At 35.3% G+C, this 25390-nt stretch overlaps 2 protein-coding genes across 9 annotated transcripts in view; one reads left to right on the top strand and one right to left on the bottom strand.

Moving 5' to 3' along the window:
• Positions 1 to 5779: 5779 nt before the first annotated feature.
• On the top strand, positions 5780 to 7633 carry LOC133196310 (collagen alpha-1(XIV) chain-like). Its single transcript, XM_061332219.1, has 5 exons — positions 5780 to 6328; positions 6521 to 6784; positions 6966 to 7007; positions 7091 to 7181; positions 7438 to 7633. Exons 1-5 carry the CDS (start codon positions 5791 to 5793, stop codon positions 7535 to 7537), a joined length of 1035 nt encoding a protein of 344 aa, XP_061188203.1. The 5' UTR covers positions 5780 to 5790; the 3' UTR covers positions 7538 to 7633.
• Positions 7634 to 10425: 2792 nt separating this feature from the next.
• Positions 10426 to 25390, bottom strand: part of LOC133197251 (uncharacterized) — a 46984-nt gene continuing 32019 nt past the window's right edge. For 5 of the 8 annotated variants that reach the window (XM_061333198.1, XM_061333200.1, XM_061333197.1 and 2 more), the window contains 11 exons: positions 24454 to 24590; positions 20591 to 20681; positions 20393 to 20482; positions 19526 to 19693; positions 19119 to 19235; positions 18604 to 18717; positions 16605 to 16715; positions 13460 to 16372; positions 12409 to 13353; positions 12177 to 12291; positions 10426 to 12075 (listed from right to left, as the gene is read on the bottom strand). In XM_061333198.1, the coding sequence (XP_061189182.1) occupies positions 11396 to 12075; positions 12177 to 12291; positions 12409 to 13353; positions 13460 to 16372; positions 16605 to 16715; positions 18604 to 18717; positions 19119 to 19235; positions 19526 to 19693; positions 20393 to 20482; positions 20591 to 20681; positions 24454 to 24590 (5481 nt within the window). In that variant the 3' untranslated portion in view covers positions 10426 to 11395. Of the gene's footprint in view, positions 12076 to 12176; positions 12292 to 12408; positions 13354 to 13459; positions 16373 to 16604; positions 16716 to 18603; positions 18718 to 19118; positions 19236 to 19525; positions 19694 to 20392; positions 20483 to 20590; positions 20682 to 21051; positions 21227 to 21366; positions 21594 to 22283; positions 22749 to 24453; positions 24591 to 25390 lie in introns of those variants that run through there. The other 3 variants (XM_061333203.1, XM_061333204.1, XM_061333205.1) reach the window with 3 other exon arrangements.

Consider the following 25390-nt stretch of genomic DNA (forward strand, 5'->3'; position numbering starts at 1 on the left):
GTTATAGATGGAGGTTTGTGTCTTTCTGTCTTGAATCTTCACTGGAATGGCTTCAAGCTTTAGTAGCCTATAAACATGTTATGAACTTGACTCGAGGTCACATATCAAAGGTCAGCATCACTGACCAAAGAGATATTGAAAACGCAAAAACAACTCAGAATCTTTTCAATAAATGGGTCAAAATTACATGTAAATGTTTTGTTTTGTTTTCTGATACTTGTTCTACGTAAGAACAATTGCTAAAACGAAGACAGACAATTGACAAATACGTTGATAATACAAGAACATCAATAATCTTGTTTAAAGTCAACATTTCGCAAATTCTTTGGTCGACACAATGACTTTGTTTGCAAGAACAATCTTTGGGTTGAATATTCACTGACGTTTTTCATACAAAATGTTACTGCAATTATTTTCACCCTCAATTGTCTACGGATTTTCCGTTCACCCGATCATGACAAGGAACACATGGCGGGTGTGACCGGTGGGCAGAGAATGCGTACTCCTCTATGACAGCTGATCCCACCTCTGTTTTCAGAAGTCCGTGTTGGCTCTGCTCATAAATTGTATTGTTTAAATTGACTTTTGAGAATGAGCACTGTTCTTTATGTTCACATTTCATGTATATTAATAGGTATTCAATGTGTGCAATGTCACAGCGTTATATCCCTACTCCAAAACTGTGAAGCCATCCCCCTTACCGCCGTGTAGGTGTTACCCTAACGCATAGACTACATAACAATCAGAAAAAACGCTCCATTGCATGACACTTACCAAAAGTAGTTTGCATATTTTTAGAGGGTTCATTTCAAATTATTTTATTAAGTTAAACTTTAAATTTATGCTTAATTCATTTTCCTTGTAAGTGTTCTAAGAAAGCCAATTTTCTTCAGTTAAAAAAATAATAATGTATTATGATCCATGCCTAACTATTAATCAAAATATTGACATGAATCACTTTTACACCAATAGAAATGTAACAATAGGGGAATTTAAAGGATATTTTAAAGAAACTTCGCGTTGAGGAACAACACTCTCCATAATCGGTTTAGGAAGAGCGTACATGTGTTTGAAATACATTCTTTGGTTATAAATATCCATGCTGACAAACACGTAAGACAAACTTCCTTTTGCAATTTGAAAAGAGTATACAGTTGCTAGAAGTTTAGTTTTTTTTGAAAAGAGAAAAGATGACATCCGTATAATACTATGTGAAATGGAGACCAATTGGATACTATTTTATTTTGTTAATTTGGTGTGTGTTTCAGCCATCTTCAAAGGCAAGTTAATTTCTTAATTTGAACATTTTAACTGTTGATAAATATTGATAGTACATTGATTGTTTGATATTATGTTTTACAATAATAACAGAAAGTGTGGGGGGGGGGGGTCACTTACTCTGGTAAATTCTTCTCATTAACATGTACACTAGTTTGTTTCATACTTAAAGTTGAAAGAAAAATTTCCTTTTCATCTGAGAACTTTTGTACCACATGGAACAAAGAGGTTCTGGTGGATCGAGTAGGAGGATGATCTTAATGATGTTATACAAAATATCATTGCATTATTTTAATTATAGAATTAACTAAAAAAAATTGTGCACGATTAAAAATACATATATGTGTAAATATCTTGATAATTAACAAGTTCATCTGGAAAATTTTATTTTCATCTAGAAGAAAAAAATCGGAGATGCATTTAAGTCATACAACTTCATAATCATGGTATATGTACATCTTTCAAAGTTTGACTCAATGATTTTTATCTTTCCCCCTTTTTATCTGAAAAGGGATACATTTTGAGACCGAATAACACTAAACAAATAATTTTTAAATTAAAATTAAAAATGGCTGTAACGATTGTTCCTAATTTATTTTACTTGGAACTTAAAAACGGCAGTACATGTAGCAATAATCATTTTACGACAGTTACATTTTTAAAATTTAGTTTAAGGTCATTTAAAGTAATAAAGGCTATAAGGATCGCAGAATGGTGTAATGAAGGTTATGGAAACAATCAATTTCTAATGTATTCTGTTAACAAACGTAAAATCGATTAATTCTATACATTGAGTCAGTTTTTGGCAAACAAATTGCAAGTACATGCATTTGAAAGTATATGCACCTAATACCACCCGATTATCTGGATTAGAATATAGATTGCATGCATAGGCATCTTTTTGCAGTCATTCTACAAAAACGTGACCAAATAACAATTTTTCGTGTCGCTTACAAATTTACGCTCGTAGCATCGTATTTATAACTTAAAAATCGATTTCGATTCTAAGACTTAACATGTATAGTTTTATAAATATTTGACAACATATATGAAGAGTTGTCACAGGAACATAATGCAATGTTTAAAAACTTATTCCACTGGAAATCTCAATGTCGCTTCACTCATTTACAAATTTCAAGACAAAACTTTCAGTTGTATAGGTGCTCAAAATAAATTGCATGGATTTCAAAGAATTTTTTTTCCTGTATAAAAAGGTAAAATTAATTCTTGTAAATGTAACGTTTTTGTTTTAAATTGCACACAACCACAGCTGCTTGTGGACAGGACTCTCTCTCTCCCCCCCCCCCCAATATACACCCTGGGTCCAAGGATATTTTCATTCGTCTTTTTCCATAAATTAATCTTCTAGTACACATTTACAATGTATTCCATATGAAAAATCTAAAGAAAAATAACATAGAATTAATGTTTTATTAAAAAATCATACCCGCGGTATTATAAAATATTCGGGAGGGGGGGGGGGGTTCCTGTCCACAAGCACCTGTGCACACAACCCTTGCAGATCTGACAATGAAATAATGACCATGGAATCTAATATGATCGATTCTAGTTTCGAGTCGGAGTATTAAGACCATTGCATTATCGACATAGCAAAATGAATAATACAAAAATATTTGTCTCTCTTAAAAATTTAATTTCCCTAACGGTAAGCCAGGAATATTTTTGCATTTAAGATATAAAAAGTTTGAATTTTGGATTGAAATACTTAACACTTTTGAGAAGCGTTTGTGAAACACACTGATGCCCGAATGGCAGCTTATGGTGTAGGTTTAACTCGATCCAAGGTCAAGAGATCAAAAATGTTGGTATCCCAAGAAAGGGTCAAGGGATATACCTGTGAAATATGAAAGCCCTAGCACAAACTAATCAAAAGTTATGGCCAAGGTTAAAGTTTTTTTTTTCAAAAGGAAGTCAAACGTCAAGGTTAAGGAAGCTCTAAACACTGCTCACTAAAGAGTTCAAATTCCATGGTAGTGTTTTTTGCGCTTAGAGTGATCTGCTCTTTGATGTAAAATGGAATACATGGAACTCTACATTAAATGACACAATTTAAAATAGATTAAAGCATTCTTAATAGTATATTAGACCAAGATAAAGTAATTGAAAACATTATTTTCAAGTACTTTCCAAACTTAAGTAAACAGAGGTGATTTCAGTTCAATAATACTTCATTGTCTTTGAACATTTTTTGTTGTGGAGAAATATGGCAGGTACCCTATATTGAAAATGAAGTAGAAAAATTCAATATGTTCATCTTTATGTGATAAAATTTTCTCAAAGTCCAAAAAACATTTTATGTTAGTGTTTAGAGCTTCCTTAATGGTCAAAATCAATGGTGCCCAAGGGAAGGTCTTATCATTAGAAATACACATGTGAACGATGGAATCCCTATCACCAACCATTCAAAAGTTATGGAAAAGGTTAAAGTTTTTCAGAGGTAGGTCAAACTCAAAGGTCAAGGATAAAAGATCAAAACTGTTGGTACCTAACGCAAGGTCTTGTCATAAGGAATACACCTGTGAAATATAAAAGCCCTAGTACTAACCGTTCAAAAGTTATGGACAAGAATAAAGAATTTTCAATAAAAGTAGGTCAAACTCTGCGGTCAAAAATGTTTATACCCAAGGAAATGTCTTCTCATAAGGAATACACATGTGAAGTATGAAAGCCCTAGCACAAACTGTTCAAATGTTATGGCCAAGGTTAAAGTTTGGTAATATTTTGCAAAAGTGGGTCAAACTCCAAAGTCAAGGTCAAGAGATTAAATATGTTGGTACCCAAAGAAAGGACTTGTCAAAAGGAATACACGTTAAACATGAAAACCATAGCTCCAACCAATCACAAGTTATGGGCAAGGTTAAAGTTTTTGTGGACAAACAAACAGAGACACAGACGCACGGACAGGGTAAAAACTATATTTTAAGGTTTATAAACCCTCTTCTCACTCATATAAAATCCTGCTTTAACTCTAATGATTTTCCAAAAGAAATGTGTTTAACAAATAAAATAAGAACAATTATAGCATAGAATCGATGAACCTTAAGCGCGCAAGGTTCAATATTATACATTTATTAGTATTGATTTATATAGGAACAAATTTTTAAAGGTATAACAAATTGTTGTATTTGCATAAAACATTCAGTATAAAATAATAAAAATTGCATGTAGCTGAGAGTAACATACATTTATTGACTGGTTTCGAGGACAACATGCGTTTTGTCGGACCCAAGAACCAAACTGTTTGCCTGAGGCGTAAGGCCGAAGGCAAAGGTCGGCAAAAAGCATTTTACCCGAGAATCCAGTCAATAAATGTTTTGTTTCACCTTTTACGTATTTTGACATATCTTGTGCTGGCTTCCATGACGTAACACGGCGGTTTCAACTAGGCAAATTCCGTAGCTGTCGAACACCAACGAATGCAAATAAGATATAGCTGATCCCGCCCATAGTATGACGTTACTGGTCCAATATCTCATCGACAGGTCCAATATCTCACTCTGCGGTCTAACATCGATTTTTTTTTTTGGGACCACTCAGTAAAACATTGGAAATGTGTTACGTTTTTAGTATAAATTTATAAAGGAAACTATTTTTAAAGGTATAACGATGAAATTGTTTCACTCCAAGAAAACCATTGTCAACTGAGGCTTCAATGTTACCCTCAACTACGAGGGTCTGGTTTAGATTATACCATAAGGAATGGAGAAAAAGTCACACGTTTTGATGTCATTGTTTCTTTGGAAAAAAATCCTATGATTTTAAATTTTTTGAAAGTTCTTTGAGTTTTTGAGAATCCATACTTCATTAACACTTTCTGAATAAGTTTTAGCACAGTACGTCTGAAGTTTCTCCTTCACGACAGTTAAGATTTTATGTGAGGAGTAAAAACTGAGGCTTGGTGAAACATTACTGAACCCTGCAATATATATTTCTTTGTAAGGATTTTCATTATTTTTTTTTAATCCAGTATAGGCACGGTGATTAAAATTCACTTTCATTGACTGGAATGTTAAAAGGATTTTAAACTGAAACTTAGGTGATTTTAAAGAATTCATCTTTTGAAAGGGAATGTGAGTATAAGTTGGATTATGAAATGTGCAGTTGAAGTTCTTACAAATATGCAGTTGTAATACATGTAATGAGCCTTACAAACACAGACTATATTGTAAGAAGCTTTGTCAGCTGGAACCAAAATATTGTTAATGTAGCCTTTCCCATTCTTGTTTAAAAACATTGCTTTGAGGTCGTCATTTTCATTTTATTCTATATTTTATGCTATTTACATCACCAGTTATGGTGTGTCCAGTAGGACTATATATGACAGGAAAGGAAGAACAAAAAACCAGATTCCCTTCTCCTGTATGACGACAAAAGGAGAAGGGGCTGGTTTTAATCAGACTGGGCTCTCATGGTCCATTAGCACTGACACAGAATAAAATAAATTTCATTACTCTCACATAATTTTTTTTTTTAACAGATGTGGTATACATTATGGACAAATCTGGGAGTGTAAAGGAGACAGATTTTGATGAGTCTGTAGATTTTGTGTATAACGTCACAGAGTACTTGGCAATCGGATCATCCGATATGCAAGTCAGTATAGTGGTGTTTTCCTCTTCTTATACAGAAGAATTCGATCTCAATGATCATACTGCAAAATCAGATCTATTGAATGCCATAAAGAACTTACGTGGCACAAGGACCACAGGGAGAACCTATACTTATGACGCAATTGACTACGTCAGGGAATATTCGTTCACGTCTGCAAAAGGAGGAAGAAGTGGAGCCAATAGAACGGTTGTGATTCTAACAGATGGACTGTCTAATAACGGAAGTCGAACAATAACAGCTGCAGATAACCTACGCACGGAAGGAGCAGAAGTGTTCGCAATAGGAATTGGGTCAACGGTGTCAAGGTCAAATGAAGAATTGAGGGGAATTGCCAACGACCCTGATTCTTACTATGTCCACTATATTGATACCTTTGTCTATCTGTGTAATCTAGTTCCAGCTTTAGTTCCCAAACTTGGTATATCAATAAACGACTTTTGCTACCTGTTAATTAAAAAATAACATTGACTTATAAAGTTAAGAAGATTAAAGAAAACTTGAATGCGACGAGTATTAGATAAAGAGAAATAAGCGTTACGATTTTGCCATAACTTCAGTGATTTAACTATGCAGTAGTATAAGGCTGACTTCGATATTGTTTAAATTCCAGACAGTACAGTGACCCCTTCATTACTCGCTGATTGCCCTACCCCACCAACCACAACTCCAGACCCCTCCATTACAACAACAGTACAAACCACAGTTACATCTACAGCATCAACCACAACAATAGCTGATACAACAGGTACAACAACAATAGCTGATACAACAGGTACAACAACAGTTGCTGATACAACAACAGAAAGAGATACCACTTCAACAATACAAACAACAGAAACAGGGACATCAACAACAGTACAAACACAACATACAGGTATAAAAACTCACAAACAACGGTTTTCACAATTGTAGCTATTTATTGGAGGTTGAAAATCTTGATTTATATATTCATTTGTCAGTATATATTAGCTTACAATGTATTTTTGAAGAAAAAGAGTCAAATGTATATTGTGTAATACTAACAGTCCTTAATGCCTACCTTACTGTTTCCCCAGGTAACAGTGCATATTCCTCCTCTTCTGGAAGTGGATCATCAAGTAAGTGTGCATTCCCTTAAAAAATGTCATCATATTTAACACAAAATTATAACAGTAATAACCATGGACGTTCATTTTTTTAGGTAACACAGCGGCCATTGCAGCAGGTGCTGTGCTGGGAACACTAGCGGCTGCGGCTACCGTTGTTGCCACAGCTAGTCTTCTACGTCGGTGGTAAGCTCTCTTAGAATAACCATTTTATAGGATGGCAATAAAAGAAAACAAATCGTTTGTTCAGAGAGAAGTCATTTTTCTGACAGGACCTCGTCTTATTTCATAAGGGAGTAGCCCTGTCTGAAAGATTGTTTATATATGCAGCTAATTATATGTGTAAAAAAAATTCAAATATTCTCACATATTCTTTTAGCAAAAAAAAAAATGTTCTCACATAGGCTAATGGAGGTAAAAATAAGAACTTTGATTATTCTAGGCATCTATCAGTGAAGGAAGATCCAGTGGTCCTAGCAGCAGTCGGACAGTACCAGCAAGCTCCTATAGGACCTTCCAAGTCCATGTTTAATTTTGCATAAAAATATAGTGTACAAATTGGTGCTTGATTTTAAAAGACAAATTATCTTTGGACTTGTTTTCAACAAGTTGCAAAAATCTTTACGCAATGCATATTTTTCAAGTTACCTTTTTTATAAAAATAAATTTGGAGTTTCTGTGTGCATGCATTTTTACCCTCTCACTGATCCTATGTTTATGTGCCGTTTTTTTTAACTGAATATTACGCCGGATGTGCATGTGCATTTTTTAAAAAGTGCAAGAAAATGTGCATTCTGATTGACAATCATTGATCAAACTAAAGGTTGAAGTGGAAGTGTTCAACCATGCAATATGGAAGAATATATGGAGAGTCAGTATAACATAAATGATTCCTTGTATTTCCATTTCATTGTGAAGGCCTCACATGTCAATTTCAATAGTCCCCGCCCAGTGATCAAACACAAACACAGCCGCACGAGATTTGCATGCATATTAGGCCTCCTCAGCGTAAGACACAAAGACAAACGCACGAGATTTACATGCATATATTAGGCCTCCTTAGCTCCTGGCCTATTGCTTGGCGAAATTTACATCAAGAAATCAACTCAACTAACTTTCAAAGAGTTACCACAGAGAAAAAGAATAGAAATGGAAATATTTCTATATATGATCCTGTCTTTTTAAAAATAACTGGTGATCAATTTTTAAATGCATTGATGTAGTCCTAATTTTCATAATTCAAATTCAATTCATTAAATAGAGCAATGCTTTGGATATTATAGAAAATATGTATAAATAAATGAAAAATAAATCTGTTTCCTTGGATACGAACCCTCGTATGTAGATTCCCAAAACTTTTATGATTGATATTCAAAACAACTAACATGACCTTCAATTTTAACTATCACATAATCTCTAACTGGATTAAAGAAGCTACCATATAGGGTTTAATATTGCTATAAAGTTAACAAAATCCAGCAATTTTCTATCTTGGTAACCATAGCAACATTTCTATTTTCTTCATCAAACTTTATCAATATATGATTTTCAACTTTAGTTCTATCAGATAAATGAAATTCAAGGTGAGTCAAATAATGTTTCTTGATTAACAGGTAACTAAATTCTTAAAGCATCAAAAAAAAAAAAAAAAAAAAAAAAAAAAAAAAATCACCTTAAACCACTAGTAGCACGTTGTTTCCATGGTTACACTGCAATGTAGCATTTAATCCCAATTTTTCTTATTCTATCTGTAGTAAAATGTCCTATAAATGTAAAGTTGCCAGTCTTGAATTTCATGTTTTTCCTCAAGATAGCAACATTAACCAAAAACTTACAATATGTAAGAGATTCAAAAGTTTCATTTAACATGAATACATTCAAATACTTTGCTCTCGAAACACCTTATGAAAACTGAAACATTTTCATCATATTCAATTTTTAGATCACATTTTGTCTGTAGTTCGTCTGTCTGTCTGTCAGACCGTCTGTAAACTTTTCACATTTTCGTCCTCTTCTCCAGAACCTCTGGGCCAATTTTAACCAAACTTGCCACAAAGCATCCTTGGGTGAAAGGGATCCAAGTCTATTCAAATGAAGGGCCACATCCTCATTCAAGGGGAGATAATTAGGAAATAGTGAAAATTTGGTGGCATATTTTAAAAATCTTCTTCTAAAGAACCACTGGGCCAAAAAAGGTGAAACTTATAGGAAACCTTTTTTACATTGTGTAGATTCAAGTTTGTTCAAATCATGACCCTCAGGGTTAGGGTGGGGTCACAATGGGGAATCAAATTTTTACATAGGAATAAATAGGAAAACATCTTTAAAAATCTTCTTTTTAAGAACAACAAAGCCCTGTTTAGTCATATTGATATGAAAGCATTTTCAGGTAGTGTAGATTTACTTTTGCTCAAATCATGACCCCCGGGGGTAGGGTGGGGTCACTATGGGGGATCAAAGTTTTACATAGGAATATGTAGGAAAAAATCTTTAAAAATCTTCTTCTGAAGAACAACAAAGCCATGTTTATTTATATTGATATGAAGCATCCTTAAGTTGTGTAGATTCAAGTTTGTTCAAATCATGACATCCGGGGTAGAGAATGGCCACAATGGAGGGGGGGGGGGTCAAAGTTTTACATAAACTTGAAAATCTTCTTCTGAAGAACAACAAAGCCATGTTTAGTCATATAGATATGAAGCATCCTCAAGTTGTGTAGATTCAAGTTTGTTCAAATCATAACACCCTTGGCGTAGGGTGGGGCCACAATGGGGGATCAAAGTTTTACATGGTAATATATAGGAAAAAATCTTCTCCTCAAGAACAGAAAAGCCATGATTAGTCATATATATATGGAAGCATCCTCATGTTGTGTAGATTCAAGTTCATACCCCCTAGGGTAGGGTGTGACCACAATGGGGGATCAAAGTTTTGCATAAGAATATACAGGAAAAAATCTTTAAAAATCTTCTTATCGAAAATAGCAGAGCCATGATTAGTCATTTTGAAATGGAAGCATCCTCATGTTGTGTAGATTCAAGTTTGTTCAAATCATGTCCCCCGGGGGTAGGGTTGGGTCACAATGGTGGATCAAAGTTTTACGTACGAATATGTAGGGAAAAATCTTTAAAACTTTTCTGCTTAAGAATAACAAAGCCATTTGTTATATTGATATAAAAAGCATTTTCAGGTAGTATAAAATTCAAGCCCCCCCCCCCCCCCCCCGTAAACTTCTTATTAGTGACCTGATTTGTGCTTTTTCTTAGCCAATGTGCTCAGGTGAGTGATGTGGTCCATGGGCCTCTTGTTTGCATAAGTCATAAGCATAAAAATGCTTCCTTCTAGCATAATTATTAAAGCAAACTACCTTGTTCATATCAAGTCAGACCACATGCAGTTGCATTATATCAAATCATAATAAATCACAAAATTATACAGTTTTTACCAGTTTATTCCAGTTTGAGTTATCATGAAAATGAGACAATACTGTGAAATATTCTGGCCTTCTTGTATCACCTGAGCCATGCTCTGTTTACTAAATTTGATACCAAAATGATTCTTTTGTCCTTTGTCTATGAGTCACTTAAAAACAAATGATATAATTATTGCCACATGCAGAATACATTCAAAAAAGAAAACAAAAACTGAGAAATATTTCTTTTTTTTCCAAACATTAATCATCTTTACACATGACATTTATCCTTTTTTTTCTTTTGTGCTGCTGATGTTTTTTAAATACATACTATAAAAGCAGAAATATTCGCGGGGGATTAAATTTCCTTTATTTCGTTGTTAACAATTATCAACAAAATTAAATCCCACATGAAATTTTCATATGACTATAAATTGAATAGGGTTTCTTTCAAAGCAACGAAATTAAATGCCCACGAAACCTTTTTAGCTGACAAATCAATGAAATTTTATCCCAACGAAAAATTGTGCTTCTACAGTATTTTTTTTTTCTATTTTCAATGTAATCCTCAACCACTTTTACTCTTTGTAAAATAAATAGCACCATTATAAATATCTAAATAAATAAAACATGATTTCCACTAAAATTATCAAGTGATACAGATACAGCATTAATTTTTATCACCTTGCATTATTTCAGTCTGCATATATGTGAGACAGCAAATGAGAGGGGGAGATTTTTATGTCATCTTTTCTATAAATAGAGAAGTAATTCTCTGAATTTCTTCTTAAATATTTGAATGAAACATACACATCTCACTACATGTATCTTTTATAAAATGTACAAACATGGTTATAAAAAGACATCATTTAAAATTGCTTGTATAAAATGGGCCAAAATAATGCAATGTGCCCAAAAACTCTTCAAAAAATGACAAATGAAATAAATAATATTTACAGTTGTACAAAAGAATATCATGTACATGTACTTATTTCGTAGTGGCCTTTGGAATTTTGGATTCCACTTTAGGCTTAGTTGTTTTGCTTTTAGTTGGAATTAACTTCCTAGGCAGTCTGGACAGTAATTTCTTGTCCTCCTTGTTTTTGTTAGCACTTTTTTCATTGGTCGAGGTTGAGTTAGTACTGTCCAATCCCTGAGCCTGTTTCTTCTCATTGTCCTCAGTTCCCTGAGACTGTTTTCTGAACATTCGGAACCTCCCAGGCTGGGGAGTTACTTTAGGCTGTGTCTTTGATTTGTTAGAAACTGCCTTTGATGGAGGAGTGTCTTTCTTTGAGGACCCATCTTCTGTCTTTTGGCTGATAGCTTTTGGAGATCCTGTGGGTATCTGTTTCACAGTACCATTTTCTTTTACAGGCACAGGTTTTTGTTTTTCAGAAGCTTTTTCAGTTACCTTGCAAGTTTTCTGTACTTCTTTATCTTTTCTCCCCTCACTACTACTGGTTTCTCCTTTGTTTAGCTCTTTCCCCTCTTTGGCTACCTTTACTTGTATTTTGTTTTGAAGACCATCAGGGGATGGAGACATGTCATGTAAAAAATCAAAGGCAGCCACAGCTTCCTGCTCTCTTTCTCCAAAATGCGAAAAATATTGAGAAAGATCTACAGCTGGTCTTGTTACTGGCATACATCTTACAGCTCCATTGCCTTTTTCTATTAAAGCAGAAAAAAAGAGAAATATTTATTTACATCCTGATTTTATTTTCCAAATTATATAATCTATGAGCTAGTGTATGATCTCAACATTTATTTACCTCCACGCCCAATAAGCCTTGAGCACATGACATGATCAACTCCAATATTGTCATCTAAGCTCTCCATGCTCTCTCCACTTAAATGAACCATGGCATCCAGACTTGATGATCCAAGCTATAAATTTAAGTAATAATCAAATTTAAATTCATATAAAACACTTTATTTAAATATATAATGCTTAGAGAAGAATTAGTCCAAGTTTCAGGTAAATATGAAAATGAAGAACAATACCTTTGGCTTTTTGTTTTCCACCCTCTGGGTAGGTTTTTCCACTATTTTGATAGGAATTCTCTCCTCTGAAATTCTTCCCTCCCCATTTCCTGCACTGGTGACTGGGTTTATGTCATCCTCCATGATGGATTCACACAAGGACTTGAAATCATACTTTCCATTTGGATTAGAAGGTGGTAAATTCCCATAGTATTCAAATTCGTCATTACATGAAGTGTCATCCATGTATTCATTGACCCAGTCTGCACATGCCCCTGTTTCTGAGAAAGGAGATTCACCCATGATAATTTCTCCTCCACAGGGAGTCAGGTAGAACTCATCTTCCACCCACTGGTAGCCATCATTGTCTCGGAAATTCTCCGCTGTCGTTGGGAAAAGTTGGACTTGTTCTTCATTTGATTCCGTGTCTGAATCATGGCTATTCAGACTAGTTAGACTTTTGTGTAAGGCATTAACGGTTTTTGAAAGACTTGCAAGCTGACGTGAAATCTCATCAAATTCCTGAGTGTTCCTTGCACTGACGCATGCCTGGCAGTTTTTCTTGTCATTGGTTTCTTTACAAGTGTGCTGTGGAGCTTGCTCTGGTTTAAACTGCTCATGATCACCATCACTGCTCCCATTAAATAAGCTTCCCTTTGAGCCAACCATGCACAAGCTGTAATAGTCACTGCGAAATTTAGAATCCACCTCCTGGCAAGAACTGTCACTGGATGGTGTCCCTTGCCTTACAAACCTCTGTTCCACAACCAAGCTTTCACTGTACTGAGCAGCAGACAGTTTCTGAAGCTTGTCAGTACCTAGGCTAGGTATTTGAGAGAGATCTGTATAAGGGGGCATCTGACTCAAAAGATGTTGGTACCTATTCTCCTTTTTCTGTTTATTGGCCAAGATCTGGGTATAGCTGAGGCTCTGATAGTCATCCTCTGATTCACTCTCCATAGACAACTAAAATCATAAAAAAGTGGAATTATTAATATGAGACAGTTTTAACTTGAGAACAAATGAGAAGAAAAAAATATATTTGAACACATCCTTGAATAAATGCATTTACCTGATGATAAATGTGGGCTTTGATTATTTCTTGCACCTGTCCAATAACCTTGACCTCATCTATCACCATCCTTTGACCATGTCTGCTCAAGGGTGGAGTGACTTTGACTGAGTGTTTAATCTTTGTCTTCCTCAGATCATTGAGAGAAGTGGAACGTTCTAAGGAGAGGTTACCTCCCTTGCCACTATTTAAAATTTCATCCAAGTCATTATCAGAGGCAGAACTTTCACACTTGTGCAAATCTGAATCAGACAAGGCTCTTGAAAGACCTTGAAGAGAGGACCACATGGTTTTATGCTTTCTCCCTTTAAACATGTGTAAATACTCAAGATGTTTGACATGTGGCTGATGATATTTGAAGCTACAGTCTAATCGATTCACACTTGAAGCTGTCGACATTTCACACTCATCTTTCTCCTCTGGAATATCAGACAAGAAATTCTCTTCACTCAAATGAAGAGGTTGAAAACTTGGTGGGGTTTCAGGTATGACTGGTTTGAGTATAGGCTTAGGTGGAAGGACAACAGGTTCAAACTTGACTTCTGAAACAAAGGTCTTTGGTGGCGGTGTTGGTGGAACATCCACCTTGACTTCCACCTTTTGACTATCTTCGTCTTGCTTTGATTGAGTATTGTTAAATAATGCACTTTCATCCCCGAGGGAGTACCTCTTCAGATTAACCTCTGGGTGAGAACACTTAGAACTGAGTGTACTGTCTACTGACGGGGATTTCCTGAGGGGAAAGCGAGAATTTTTACTGTCACTAGTTTTCTGACATTCTGCCTCAAACATTAACCTCATAGCTCTCACTCGTCCAAGTGAACCATAAGCAGGAGATTGTGGGGAGGGGGTACTAGAGAAGTGAGGGGATGAAACACTGGAGGATGTGACCTCATCACTCCCACTGGCATGTCCAATCATAGAGTCCCCTTCACTTCCAGTACTGGACTTGTGGGATTTATTGCTCTCAGTAGGTGTAACAGGACTTTTATCCTTGACAACTGTGTCTTTTCGGTCTATTGAGTCAACATTTATTTGTGCACTATCATTGTATTTTTCCTGTAGTTCAGGTTGAATATCACTGGACATAGTGGAATACCCATCATCTTTACTCCCTGATCGCTCCACCCTGTCACCTTTATTGCTCTCAAAACTAGAGTCGGATGAAGGCACAAATTTAGGATTGAGTTTGGATATTTCTGGAGTACTTATAACATGATGTTGTTGTAGTGATTCAGTAGAATTATAGTCTGTTTTAAATTCATGTGGTTTAGGTAGCATAGTCATGTTATCCTTTGATGATACTGGAACCACTGCTGGTTTATTTTGTCTAAAACCTGGAGATTGTAAACCCATTCTTATCCCTGGTGACTTTTTACTTGTACCTGGTTTCTTAGGTACAGGAGGTGGTGGTCCTTTTCTAGAAAGAGAATTTGAATTTAAACTTTCAGTACTATCTGTTGCATGGTAAGCACTAATCACTTCTGATTTCTGCAACATTTCTGAAGACACTGAGTTGGTTTTTGGCAGTTTTGGCACTTCGGTGGCGATCGGAGTTAGTTCTTGAGATGATTTTAATGATTGTTTATCTGAGACAGATGAGGAATGATATGAAGAACGATTAGAAGAGGAACTACTTTTTCGTTTAGGTTTGTGATGTGGTCTGTTTTTACGTTCCATTTTTGGAGACCAGGTTTCATCACTCTCCGTACTACTAAGACTAGATGAACTATATCCATGATACATGAACTGTTTTTCTTTGGGTGCTAAGACAAGTGAGTTTGGCCTTTGAGTTTGATGTTTGCGTTTGCTGGGATGTTGCATAGATCTTCTGCGACTCATGAGTGGACTTTTGGCTGCAACACAGTTTAGAGTATCTTTTACAATATCTGGCTTGCTTCCTAAACTGGAAGACTTCTCTTTTCTCATTTGAATCTCTTTAGATGAAAGACTCTTTGAGTCCTCAAATGATTGTTTATTCACAAAAGAAGGAGAATCAAAGAAAGCAAAAGCTTCAGCAGTAAATTCCTCATCCAGCAGTGTGTCAGTGTCCTCGTCCTCCAAGAGTTCGTTCAAAGACACTGTGGATGTCGTGCTAAAGTCTGCCGACACTGGACGGTTAAAGTCACTGTCTTCATCACTATATTCGTAAAAGTACTGAGCCTTAGGAAGTAATGAAGCACTTGCAGGATGCCCTAGATTTTCCATAATGGCATCTATCTTTTTATCTGTACTGGACTTATCTAACTGTCCTGAACAAGCTTGACGCATTGATGCTGCTTTGATTGCACTGGATATGCTGGGAGTTTTTGAGTGTCCCAATGCTTCTGAGGAAGAAGTTTTTGGTACCGTTCCTAAATCTTTCAAAGTTCTTTCCTGTTTTGCTAGCGGTTTCACAACAGCCTTAGAGCTTTGAGGTAGAGATGGTTGTGATTTTGAAGCATGTTTTACTGGAATACTTGTTTTGTTCTGGACTGTTTTTCCTGAGGAGATACTTGATTGTACTTTGACAGACCTGGTAGACAGCGTTTGTTTGTTCACTCTGTTCATATTATCAGGCTGGGACACACTCTTTTTGGAACTTACATCCAACTGATCGGCAGAAATGGACATCACTCGAGAATTATGAACATCTGTAATACTCTTTGATTGCACTGGCTGAGACAGCCTTGTTTTAGGCAGAACATTTGTAGAATTGATTCTGGTAGGTTTGACTGGCCCTTGTAGAGATGACACAGATGAGCTTCTTTTGGTGCGGACTCGCTCAGCAATACTTATGTGTTTGACCTTGGGACTAGAGGGTGTGGCAGGGAATTCTGTTTCTATTTTTGTGTGAGGCCCAGCATCCTCACAGTGAGAAGATGGCACACAGCTTGAGGTAGATACAGATCTTGGTCGCTCTTCTTCTATTGGCTAAAAAAAGGCAATAAACCATTAAATTTGAGAATTAAAATAAACTTTTAAACATATATGAATCTTTCTTGCTTAAAACTTTTAACAGCATTTGGTGTTTGTAAGGTTACTAACTCATATCCTTGAGTTACAGTATGTAATGATTGAATCTATTTTTTTACTATTAGAGCTCTCCTGTCCAAAGTATTTCATAATACTGATGAATTTATCTATCCACTGCAGTGATACGTACAAAGTCTGATGAAATGCTTTGAAGAGACTCTGTGCTTTCAGGAATGAAGTGCTGAAGACATTTCTGTGCCACCGTATTTTGTAAAATATATTGTGACATTGGCGACAGGTGCTGAAAAAGTAAAATTCAAGTGTCACTCAAGTGCTATCATACGAAACTAAATCACTACTGAATGTCTTATCAAAACCACTACACAAAGCTGTGAAAACTTCTGTATTATATCTATATATAAAAAGAACACTTTGCTCTCTATTACAGTTCTCAAACTTTTCTCCACACTTTAAAACAGATAGCAATAGTGAATGAAAGCCCCAAAAAATGTGTAGTCTAATGATAAAGATTATGATACAAACTGATATAGTGCTGAAACACATTTATCAATAATGATTTAGGGAAAAAAATTGAAGAGTATAAAAACAGCCTTATGCTTCATGTGTGTCTCATCTCTCTTAAAATGCCTTCCTGATTTCTTAGATTAGATATACCTCCGATAGAGGCGTCAGTAAATTTTTATCATTAGCAGAGCATAACGACATATCTGAAGGTGTATAAAGGAGCACAGTAATGGAAGCAGCAAACTTGGTGCAATCAAGGGGGGGTATCAGTGAATGTACTTAGCTTACAATAGTATGTGTGAGTGAGAGATGGGAGTAGAGATTTGAGCTTACCATGGCTTGTATAAGATATAGTGTAGTTAGTGAGTTAATGGTGGAGAATTAAGATTACCATTGTTTGTGTAAAATAGCTGTGGTGATTTATGCCAATCATAGTTTGTGCGAGTGAGATTGCAATTTGGCTGTAGTGACTTGAGCTTACCATAGTTTGTGCGATTGAGATGGCAATAGAGATTTGAGCTTACCATAGATTGTGGGAGTAAGATAGCATTAGCGTGAGCCAGATGGTGGTAGAGATTTGAGCTAACCATAGTTCGTTTGAGTGAGATAGCAGTAGAGATCTGAACTTACCATAATTTGAGTGAGATGGTGGTAGAGATTTGATATTACCATAGTTTGTGTGAGTGATTGAGATAGCAATAGAGATTTGAGCTTACCATAGTTTGTGAGAGTAAGATAGCAATAGAGATATCAACCACAGTTTGTGTCAGTGAGACAGCATTAGACTTTGAGCTTACCATAGTTTGTGAGTGTAAGATAGCAATTGAGATATCAACCACAGTTTATGTCACTGAGACAGCATTAGAGATTTGAGCTTACCATAGTTTGTGTGAGAGAGATAGCAATTGAGATATCAACCACAATTTGTGTCAGTGAGACAGCATTAGAGATTTGAGCTTCCCATACTTTGTGAGAGTATGATATCAATAGAGATATCAACCACAGTTTGTGTCAGTGAGACAGCATTAGAGATTTGAGCTTACCATAGTTTGTGAGAGTAAGATATCAATAGAGATATCAACCATAGTTTGTGTCAGTGAGACAGCATTAGAGATTTGAGCTTCCCATAGTTTGTGAGAGTACGATATCAATAGAGATATCAACCACAGTTTGTGTCAGTGAGACAGCATTAGAGATTTGAGCTTACCATAGTTTGTGAGAGTAAGATATCAATAGAGATATCAACCATAGTTTGTGTCAGTGAGACAGCATTAGAGATTTGAGCTTACCATAGTTTGTGAGAGTAAGATATCAATAGAGATATCAACCACAGTTTGTGAGAGTAAGATATCAATAGAGATATCAACCACAGTTTGTGTCAGTGAGACAGCATTAGAGATTTGAGCTTACCATAGTTTGTGAGAGTAAGATATCAATAGAGATATCAACCACTGACAGTTTGTGTCAGTGAGACAGCATTAGAGATTTGAGCTTACCATAGTTTGTGAGAGTAAGATAGCAATAGAGATATCAACCATAGTTTGTGTGAGTGAGACAGCATTAGAGATTTGAGCTTACAAAAGTTTGGGTGAGTGAAAAAGTGGTAGAAGTTTGAGCTTACTATAGTTTGTGTGTGTGAAATGGTGATAGAGATTTGAGCTTACCATAGTTTGTGTGAGAGAAATGGCGGTAGAGATTTGAGCAGGAAGACTGGTGACACTGTTGGAACTACTTTGTTGATCACACAATGTGGAAGTAGACATGCTCTGACTGGACGACTGAAAACAAATGCAAAAACATCATGCAAGAGAGTTAGGATACTGCACAGGGGGTTAAAGAAGTGGAAATACTTCATTTATTTTTCCTTTACCACTTTACTGCAATTGTCTGAATTTACCCAAACATAAATTATGCCTTAAAATTGATTAAACTTTTAAAATAAAAATTATTAATTCTTTATTCTTTCATGCTTTTGTGCCTTTCTGAGAGTGCAAATACAGCAAATATTACAGTGTGTCTTATTTTCCCCCTACAGTAACTATAAATATGAGAAATTTGACACAATTTGTTTTATCTTAATGAACGCTCCTGGATGTGGGTTTGGGAGGAGAACTAAACCAATCCCTTGTTTTTAAGTAAATTACATGGTTAGGTAGCAAGTAAACAAGCATTTTAATACCTTGATGAGGGCTTGAGATGAATAACTCTTCTGTTGAAACACATGGCTTAGCTCCATGTTTTGATTTTCTAACTCGTTCACTTTTTTCTGAAGTTTTACACATTCCTCTCTCAAGGTCTGTCAACAAATAAACAAATCATTAAAACTAAGCAAGATAATTAACTAGAAATTTATTGATGATAAAAAAACTTCAATTAAACTTCATAGTCAGAAGGAGAAGCTCCAAAATGCCATGCCTATCTCTGAGTTTAGAATCTTTATCTTATCTAGTTCCTTTTAAATGCAGTCTGCATATGCAACTGCCTCCCTTTTTCCGAGACATGGGATTTAATCAACATTTCCTGCTTCCTATTTCATTGATAAGTTAAGACTCCAGAAGCACTTGAGGGATACTATGAAGTTATTACCTTCTGAGCTAGCAAAGCTTGGACCACTTGGTTGGCGATTTCGTCCAGACATTTCTCGTACTGTTGCCGCTGTTGTTCATTTTCCAGAACTAAAGAGGAATTCTCCGCCTCCAACATCTTCAACCTCTCCAACAAAAGTTTGGATCGCTCGTCTGTTTTACCATCCATCTGTGGTTAAAAAATGAGAGAAATAAAAATCAACATGCTACATCAGCAAACAATCCATTATAAAGATTAAATAACATGTCCGTGCCTTGAAGAAAAAATTCTCACAATAATAAAACTTATTTAAACAAAAAAGGCTATAAAATAACAGATTTCCTCTCTTATCGAGTGAAAAATCCAACTATATTTGTTGAATTGTAACTGAATGCGCTTGAAGGCTTTGCTGATGTTTCCGTTCAAGTAGGTCTATCTTAAATGAAATCTATAAATAAGGTTTTGCAAAATATATGCATGCATGCAGGCAATACCTGAACTAAAAATTTAAAGCCATGCTGAAATTTCACGTTTACCCCTAGTCAATTCTTTAATCAAACACTTGATGCCAAGAGGCATGCCAAAGTGCCCTGCTCGCAATATATTGAAAATGATTATGTTTGATATGTCAGCTTTACGCTGACATTTTGGAAAAAATGGCACATAATTCAGAGGGACATTAAAGAGTCTTTGATTTTTCTATACAGAAAAACCAACCATTAAGCAATCAAATGAATTCCTTAAAACTGCAAGATCACAAGTCGCAAAGTCACGACTCCTGAGGCCACAGTTCTAGAAAGCCTTACTAACAAAAGATCCGAAAAAAAGCTGACAAACATAAAATATTTCCTATGACTTCTTATCAAACAGGTGTAAAATACATCTCACCTGGGTCTCAAATCTCTTGACATCATTCAGAAGCATCATATTCTCTCTCTCTAGGTTACTAATGTAATTCCTATACTTCTGTAGGTTGCTCTGTAGAAATAAATCAAGAGATACCAAAGATAAGATTACCAATGCCATCTGTTTTTTTCCGTATCAATTGTATCGCACCTGTGTTTTAAAATTCTACAGGACAATTACCTCATACGTGATGGACAGGCTTGACTTCTCCTGCTTCATCTGCTCTATCTTGGTCTTATACTGCATCATACTTTTGACCATTTCCTCCATCCTGAAACAAAGAAATTAAACCATGTCAGCCATTCCTGATGGAGAATTGGGGGATTCAACAGAGGATTTCTTTGTCAGGAAGTGCCCCATGCAGTGAACACTCTTACGCTGATCCCCATTATATTTACATCTTCACCAGTAAAACACTGTCTCTAGTGTCTCACAGCTTCAATCTAATAGACCACAGTGAACAAAGATCTATGAAAATAAATTAGGATAAATTCCAAGCATTGCTTTCAAACTTACACCCTTTCAATGTCACTAGTAAATGTTCAATTCTCTGCACAATAATGAATTAACAATAGCAGAGCTTGTGGGTAGATCTCAGGAAAAAAACATATAAATTTATCAAACCAGTAAATGTACCAAACCTGTCAAGGAATACTCCCACAAACTGATAAATCAAAAGTCAGTGCAGATATATATCAGACAGCTATTAAACTGTTTACACATGTCTACAAGATGAATACACTCAGTATTTAAAAATTTCTTTAAAAGATTAGAACTCTTAGTTCCAGTCCGAGGATCATATAATTAATAATTTTGTCTATGCTTTCGGGTGGTCAAGCGGTCAAGTCCCATTGTAAGAAATGAAAACAAGATTACACCTATCAAACCCTTAAAGTAATGTATGCCAAACTTTGAAGTACCATCTGGGACACCAGAACAATTGGCAGAAAACACACCTGTGAATTTCTAATCCTGGATAATGTCTCTGTTATCAAAAAGTCTCAGAATATTCCCATTCAGTTTAATAATATAAATATCTGTTGACATAAGGACTTCATTATAGCTATAACTGGAAGTGCAGTTCTCCAATCCTTATACAATGCCACTTAAAGGTTCCATTCACTACTTGTATTTTTTCGATACAACACTCCTATACTATCGTATCTACTTTCCACGGCCAGATAAGTATAGGTGCCACACAGTGTAAATTAAAGCACATGTCACAAAACTCCTACCGAGACTGGTAACACATAAATGTTTTTTTTAAAAATTGTCCCCGTTGACAATCAGTCACCTACACAATCAAAACATCCTACTGGCACACTTGACATTGAAAAGACTTAATTTGCAATCCAAATTTTAAACACAAAATAGAAAACATCTGAAAATGAGTTCCTTCTTCATAATACATTATCTTCCTTCCATGCGGTTTATATATATACCCAACATTAGGGGATGCGTAATCTGTAAGTCTTCATCGAATCCTCCCCTCACTGTTTTACTTCTTACAGAGTGAAGTCGTGATGTAAATACACTTTTCTTTACAGAATTTATTGATAAAATGTTTTATGATTTTTCCACTTGAACCTTGGATAGATCCTCTATTGAGGGACAGATTGAGTCCATACATAGAACTAACAACATGATATCAAGGCAGCAGATAAAACTAGTGATTCCCTGCAAGATGCAACCCAAACTGACTCATTTCAAAAAAACTAAGTAATCCTCTTGTGCTTACTCCAAATTCATGCCTTTTCAATTACATTTCCAACTGCTTTAATTAAATATAAACATGCAGCAAACACATCGGATTGAAAAGGTTCGTGTCAACATGAATCAAACTTTAATAATTTTATGATCAAAGGCGATTTACCTTTCGTCTGAACTCCTCGACATGTCTTCAACGTTAACATCCATCACAAATTATAAATTACGTGACACATATATCACACTGTTAACAAAGGTGTAAAACATTTCCAGGTGGTTGGAGCAGGTTTTTATTATTAAGAAATTTCTTAATAATTGGATGATATGTCTCTCTGATTAAAATCCATGCATGTATAGAGAGAGAAAAAAAAAACATTGAAACTAGGACAGGCTTGAAACTAGATACTTGTAAATCATAAGCTCTTCATTGTTGACAATTGCCAAGGATATTCCACTCTAGGCACCTAGATGTTCTCTACCATAACATGGACTTCAAACAAAACACAATAAAATGTATTGGCTTTGTTAGCTCAGATTCTACAGAGAGATACCAATGAGATTAAAGCAGTAGATTTGTTTACATCAAAATATTAACCCCGATAATTGATTATGTTTACTGCAGCTAACGTATTCATTATGAAAACAGAAGAATTAAGGACAATATGTATTCAAACAATGTAAAACTGGACCTTTACATGTTACTGCTTTAGAGAACATTGAAGAACATGCATGAACTGAACAAATCATTTGGCAAAAGTTCCATTTTTTAGGTGTATTTGGTTCAAACAATCTACTGGCCTCAGGGTAGATTCTATAGATATAGTGCATTAGATATCACCCCCTGATAAGGTAAAGACAAGGTAACCAGCCAATTATGTAAGCTGTGAATGTTCTTAACAGAAACACATATCATTACATCATACACAAAAACGTAAACATTCCATGCCAATTTTTTTTCTTTGGCCTTGGTGATAAAAACAGTTCAGTTTACATATAAAAAGGTCATTCTGCTCCTTCGAGGGAAATAAAGTAGCCAAACGATATACAAAATATTATCACCCCAAAACCTCTCAGATTCCACATCCAGTAATAAAAATTCTCTTGACCAAGCCAAGAGCTATAAATAAGTAAAAGCTGCATCATTAAACAAACACTAGATCATCCTGAAAGTATTCTTTGTATATACTACACACTGAGTGATCATCACTGGAAACAAGATAATGGCCACAAACTTCCACAGGGAAAAATACAAGTCCGCCTCCATGGAGCCTTACAAACTTGACACAAACCATTTTTCCTCCCTCTCAAATAGGGCAGGAATTCTATAGCCCTGAAAGAAAGGGATATGGTCATTCATTCAGATTTCTCCTATCCATCAAATCTATTTATCCACCAACTCTATCTTACAATTAGATTCAGCTTTCAAGGACTTGGAAATAAATTGTTGATTTTCTGTCGTTATATATCACACAGTATTGGTCAATCTGCCAACATTCCTTGTAATAATCTTAATTTGGGATAATATGTTTTGCGTGCAGATAACTACAGTTTTTCTCGTAGTGCCACTGTAATTCAATTTATTGTAATCTATAAAGGCAGTAGTCGACATTGATCTAAAGGATAATATCTACATGTTCTATAACAGTGACAGGAAAAACTGAGAATATATTTTAATCTGCAAGTCAACAACAAATACATAACAGGATATGGAGACACACAATATTGTTGTGTACGGCAAATTATGAACTGTATCACCTGATGTGAACCAAGTCTCTAATGTTTTTTTGAACCTCTGCTAAAAAGTTCCTACTTTTTCCTTAACAGCATGTTGTCACTTGTGTGCTCAGCTAAAATATTTGTCACTTTGCCTTGGAATTTTGAATATATATATTAAATTGGTATTGGTACTGACTTTGGCCTTGCAGAAATATTTACTTGCTCATCTCTACCTACAATGACTTAAGTTCTCACTTTCAATTTCTACTTGTGTTTTTGGTCTCTGATCTCATCTCTATAGGGACAGAAACAAACCTGCAGTTTTACATGAGTTTCAATTTGCCTTCTTGAGACATGAAACAAGCTTGACAGTTCACAAGCTCAAATCCAAAACAAGTACTTCTTTTTTCTTTTAAACTTGCCCTGTAATGACTTGAGACAATCTGACTTTTGAACCCTTTATAAGTTTTTCCATTTTGTTATGAACTTGCTCTATAATGACTTGAGACAATCCGGCTTTTGAACCTATTATAAATACTAGTACTTCCTTTTGAACTTGCTCTGAAATGACTTTAGACTCACTGACTGTTCTCACTTTCCTCCCCTACATGAATACTCACTTTTTGAACTCGCCTTGTAAGGACTGGAGTCGAGTTTGACAATTCTCACTCTCGGTGGTCATATCTTTCAGCCTTTTTTCCGCTTCATGCCTTAACATTCTCTCCTGCTCAACTTCTTTCAATAAGGGAGCTTCCTTCTGAAAACAAATCAAAAAAATATGAATTCATAACCATTGTGACATATTACACATTTATTAATTCTGCAGATGTCAATTGAGTCATATTCTACTTCTCTGTCTAAATTTTCATACTGAAACTCGATCAGTATTGCAAAAATAATTTCAGAAATGCAACATTTTATTTTGAGTTATGTTTTATTAATGCATTGGAAATGCAACAAGCTAGAAAACTGATAGTGTCGCTGTTTTACAGTGCATCAGAACACAATCATCTTGTATTTTGTAGGAGTTCTTCACTGCAGTGTTTTGCAGGTCTAATTGTGTGCGGCAGATGCTCTTACAAATAACGATAAACTGTGACTGACAGACAAGTGCAGTAATATCAGCTGCTGAATCGACTGGGATCCCAGATATTCCCATGCATTCTGTTTTTGTCATCTCTGTGGCTTGATGGGTATTGACTGGTTATGAAATATTATGTTTACTTTTATACAATATACATTGATTTTTGTCCCACAGATCTGTTGGAGAGTTGACCTGTGATCAGAGAAGAGAGATGGGATTACTGCTAATTAACGATAGTAGGCCTCCAAATTAAATCAAGTGCTCTGATATTTATGCCATTAAATAGATTAATTTGTCATAAAAAGCATTTACTTTGAAAATTAATACAAACATAGGAAAATTGAGCTTATATAATTACATTACAAAGATTTTGAGAACTTGCTGCAATTTTATTTGGCTAATACATATTGACTATACGTATCTGAATAACAGATCAGGAAAGTTATTGACTCAGTAGGAAACATACTATATGT

The sequence above is a fragment of the Saccostrea echinata genome, unplaced genomic scaffold (assembly GCF_033153115.1).
Source record: "Saccostrea echinata isolate AGI-Se365-2 ecotype Australia unplaced genomic scaffold, CSIRO_AGI_Sech_v1 ptg000030l, whole genome shotgun sequence".
In the NCBI taxonomy this organism is placed as follows: Eukaryota; Metazoa; Mollusca; class Bivalvia; order Ostreida; family Ostreidae; genus Saccostrea; species Saccostrea echinata.

What these genes read in the sequence shown, in the direction of transcription:
- LOC133196310 (XM_061332219.1), top strand. Translation starts at nt 5,791, where the DNA reads ATGGACAAATCTGGGAGTGTAAAGGAGACAGATTTTGATGAGTCTGTA. An exon ending in AGCTTTAGTTCCCAAACTTG is followed by an intron (nt 6,329 to 6,520) that starts GTATATCAATAA and finishes TTTAAATTCCAG; the next exon opens with ACAGTACAGTGACCCCTTCA. An exon ending in GCTAGTCTTCTACGTCGGTG is followed by an intron (nt 7,182 to 7,437) that starts GTAAGCTCTCTT and finishes TGATTATTCTAG; the next exon opens with GCATCTATCAGTGAAGGAAG.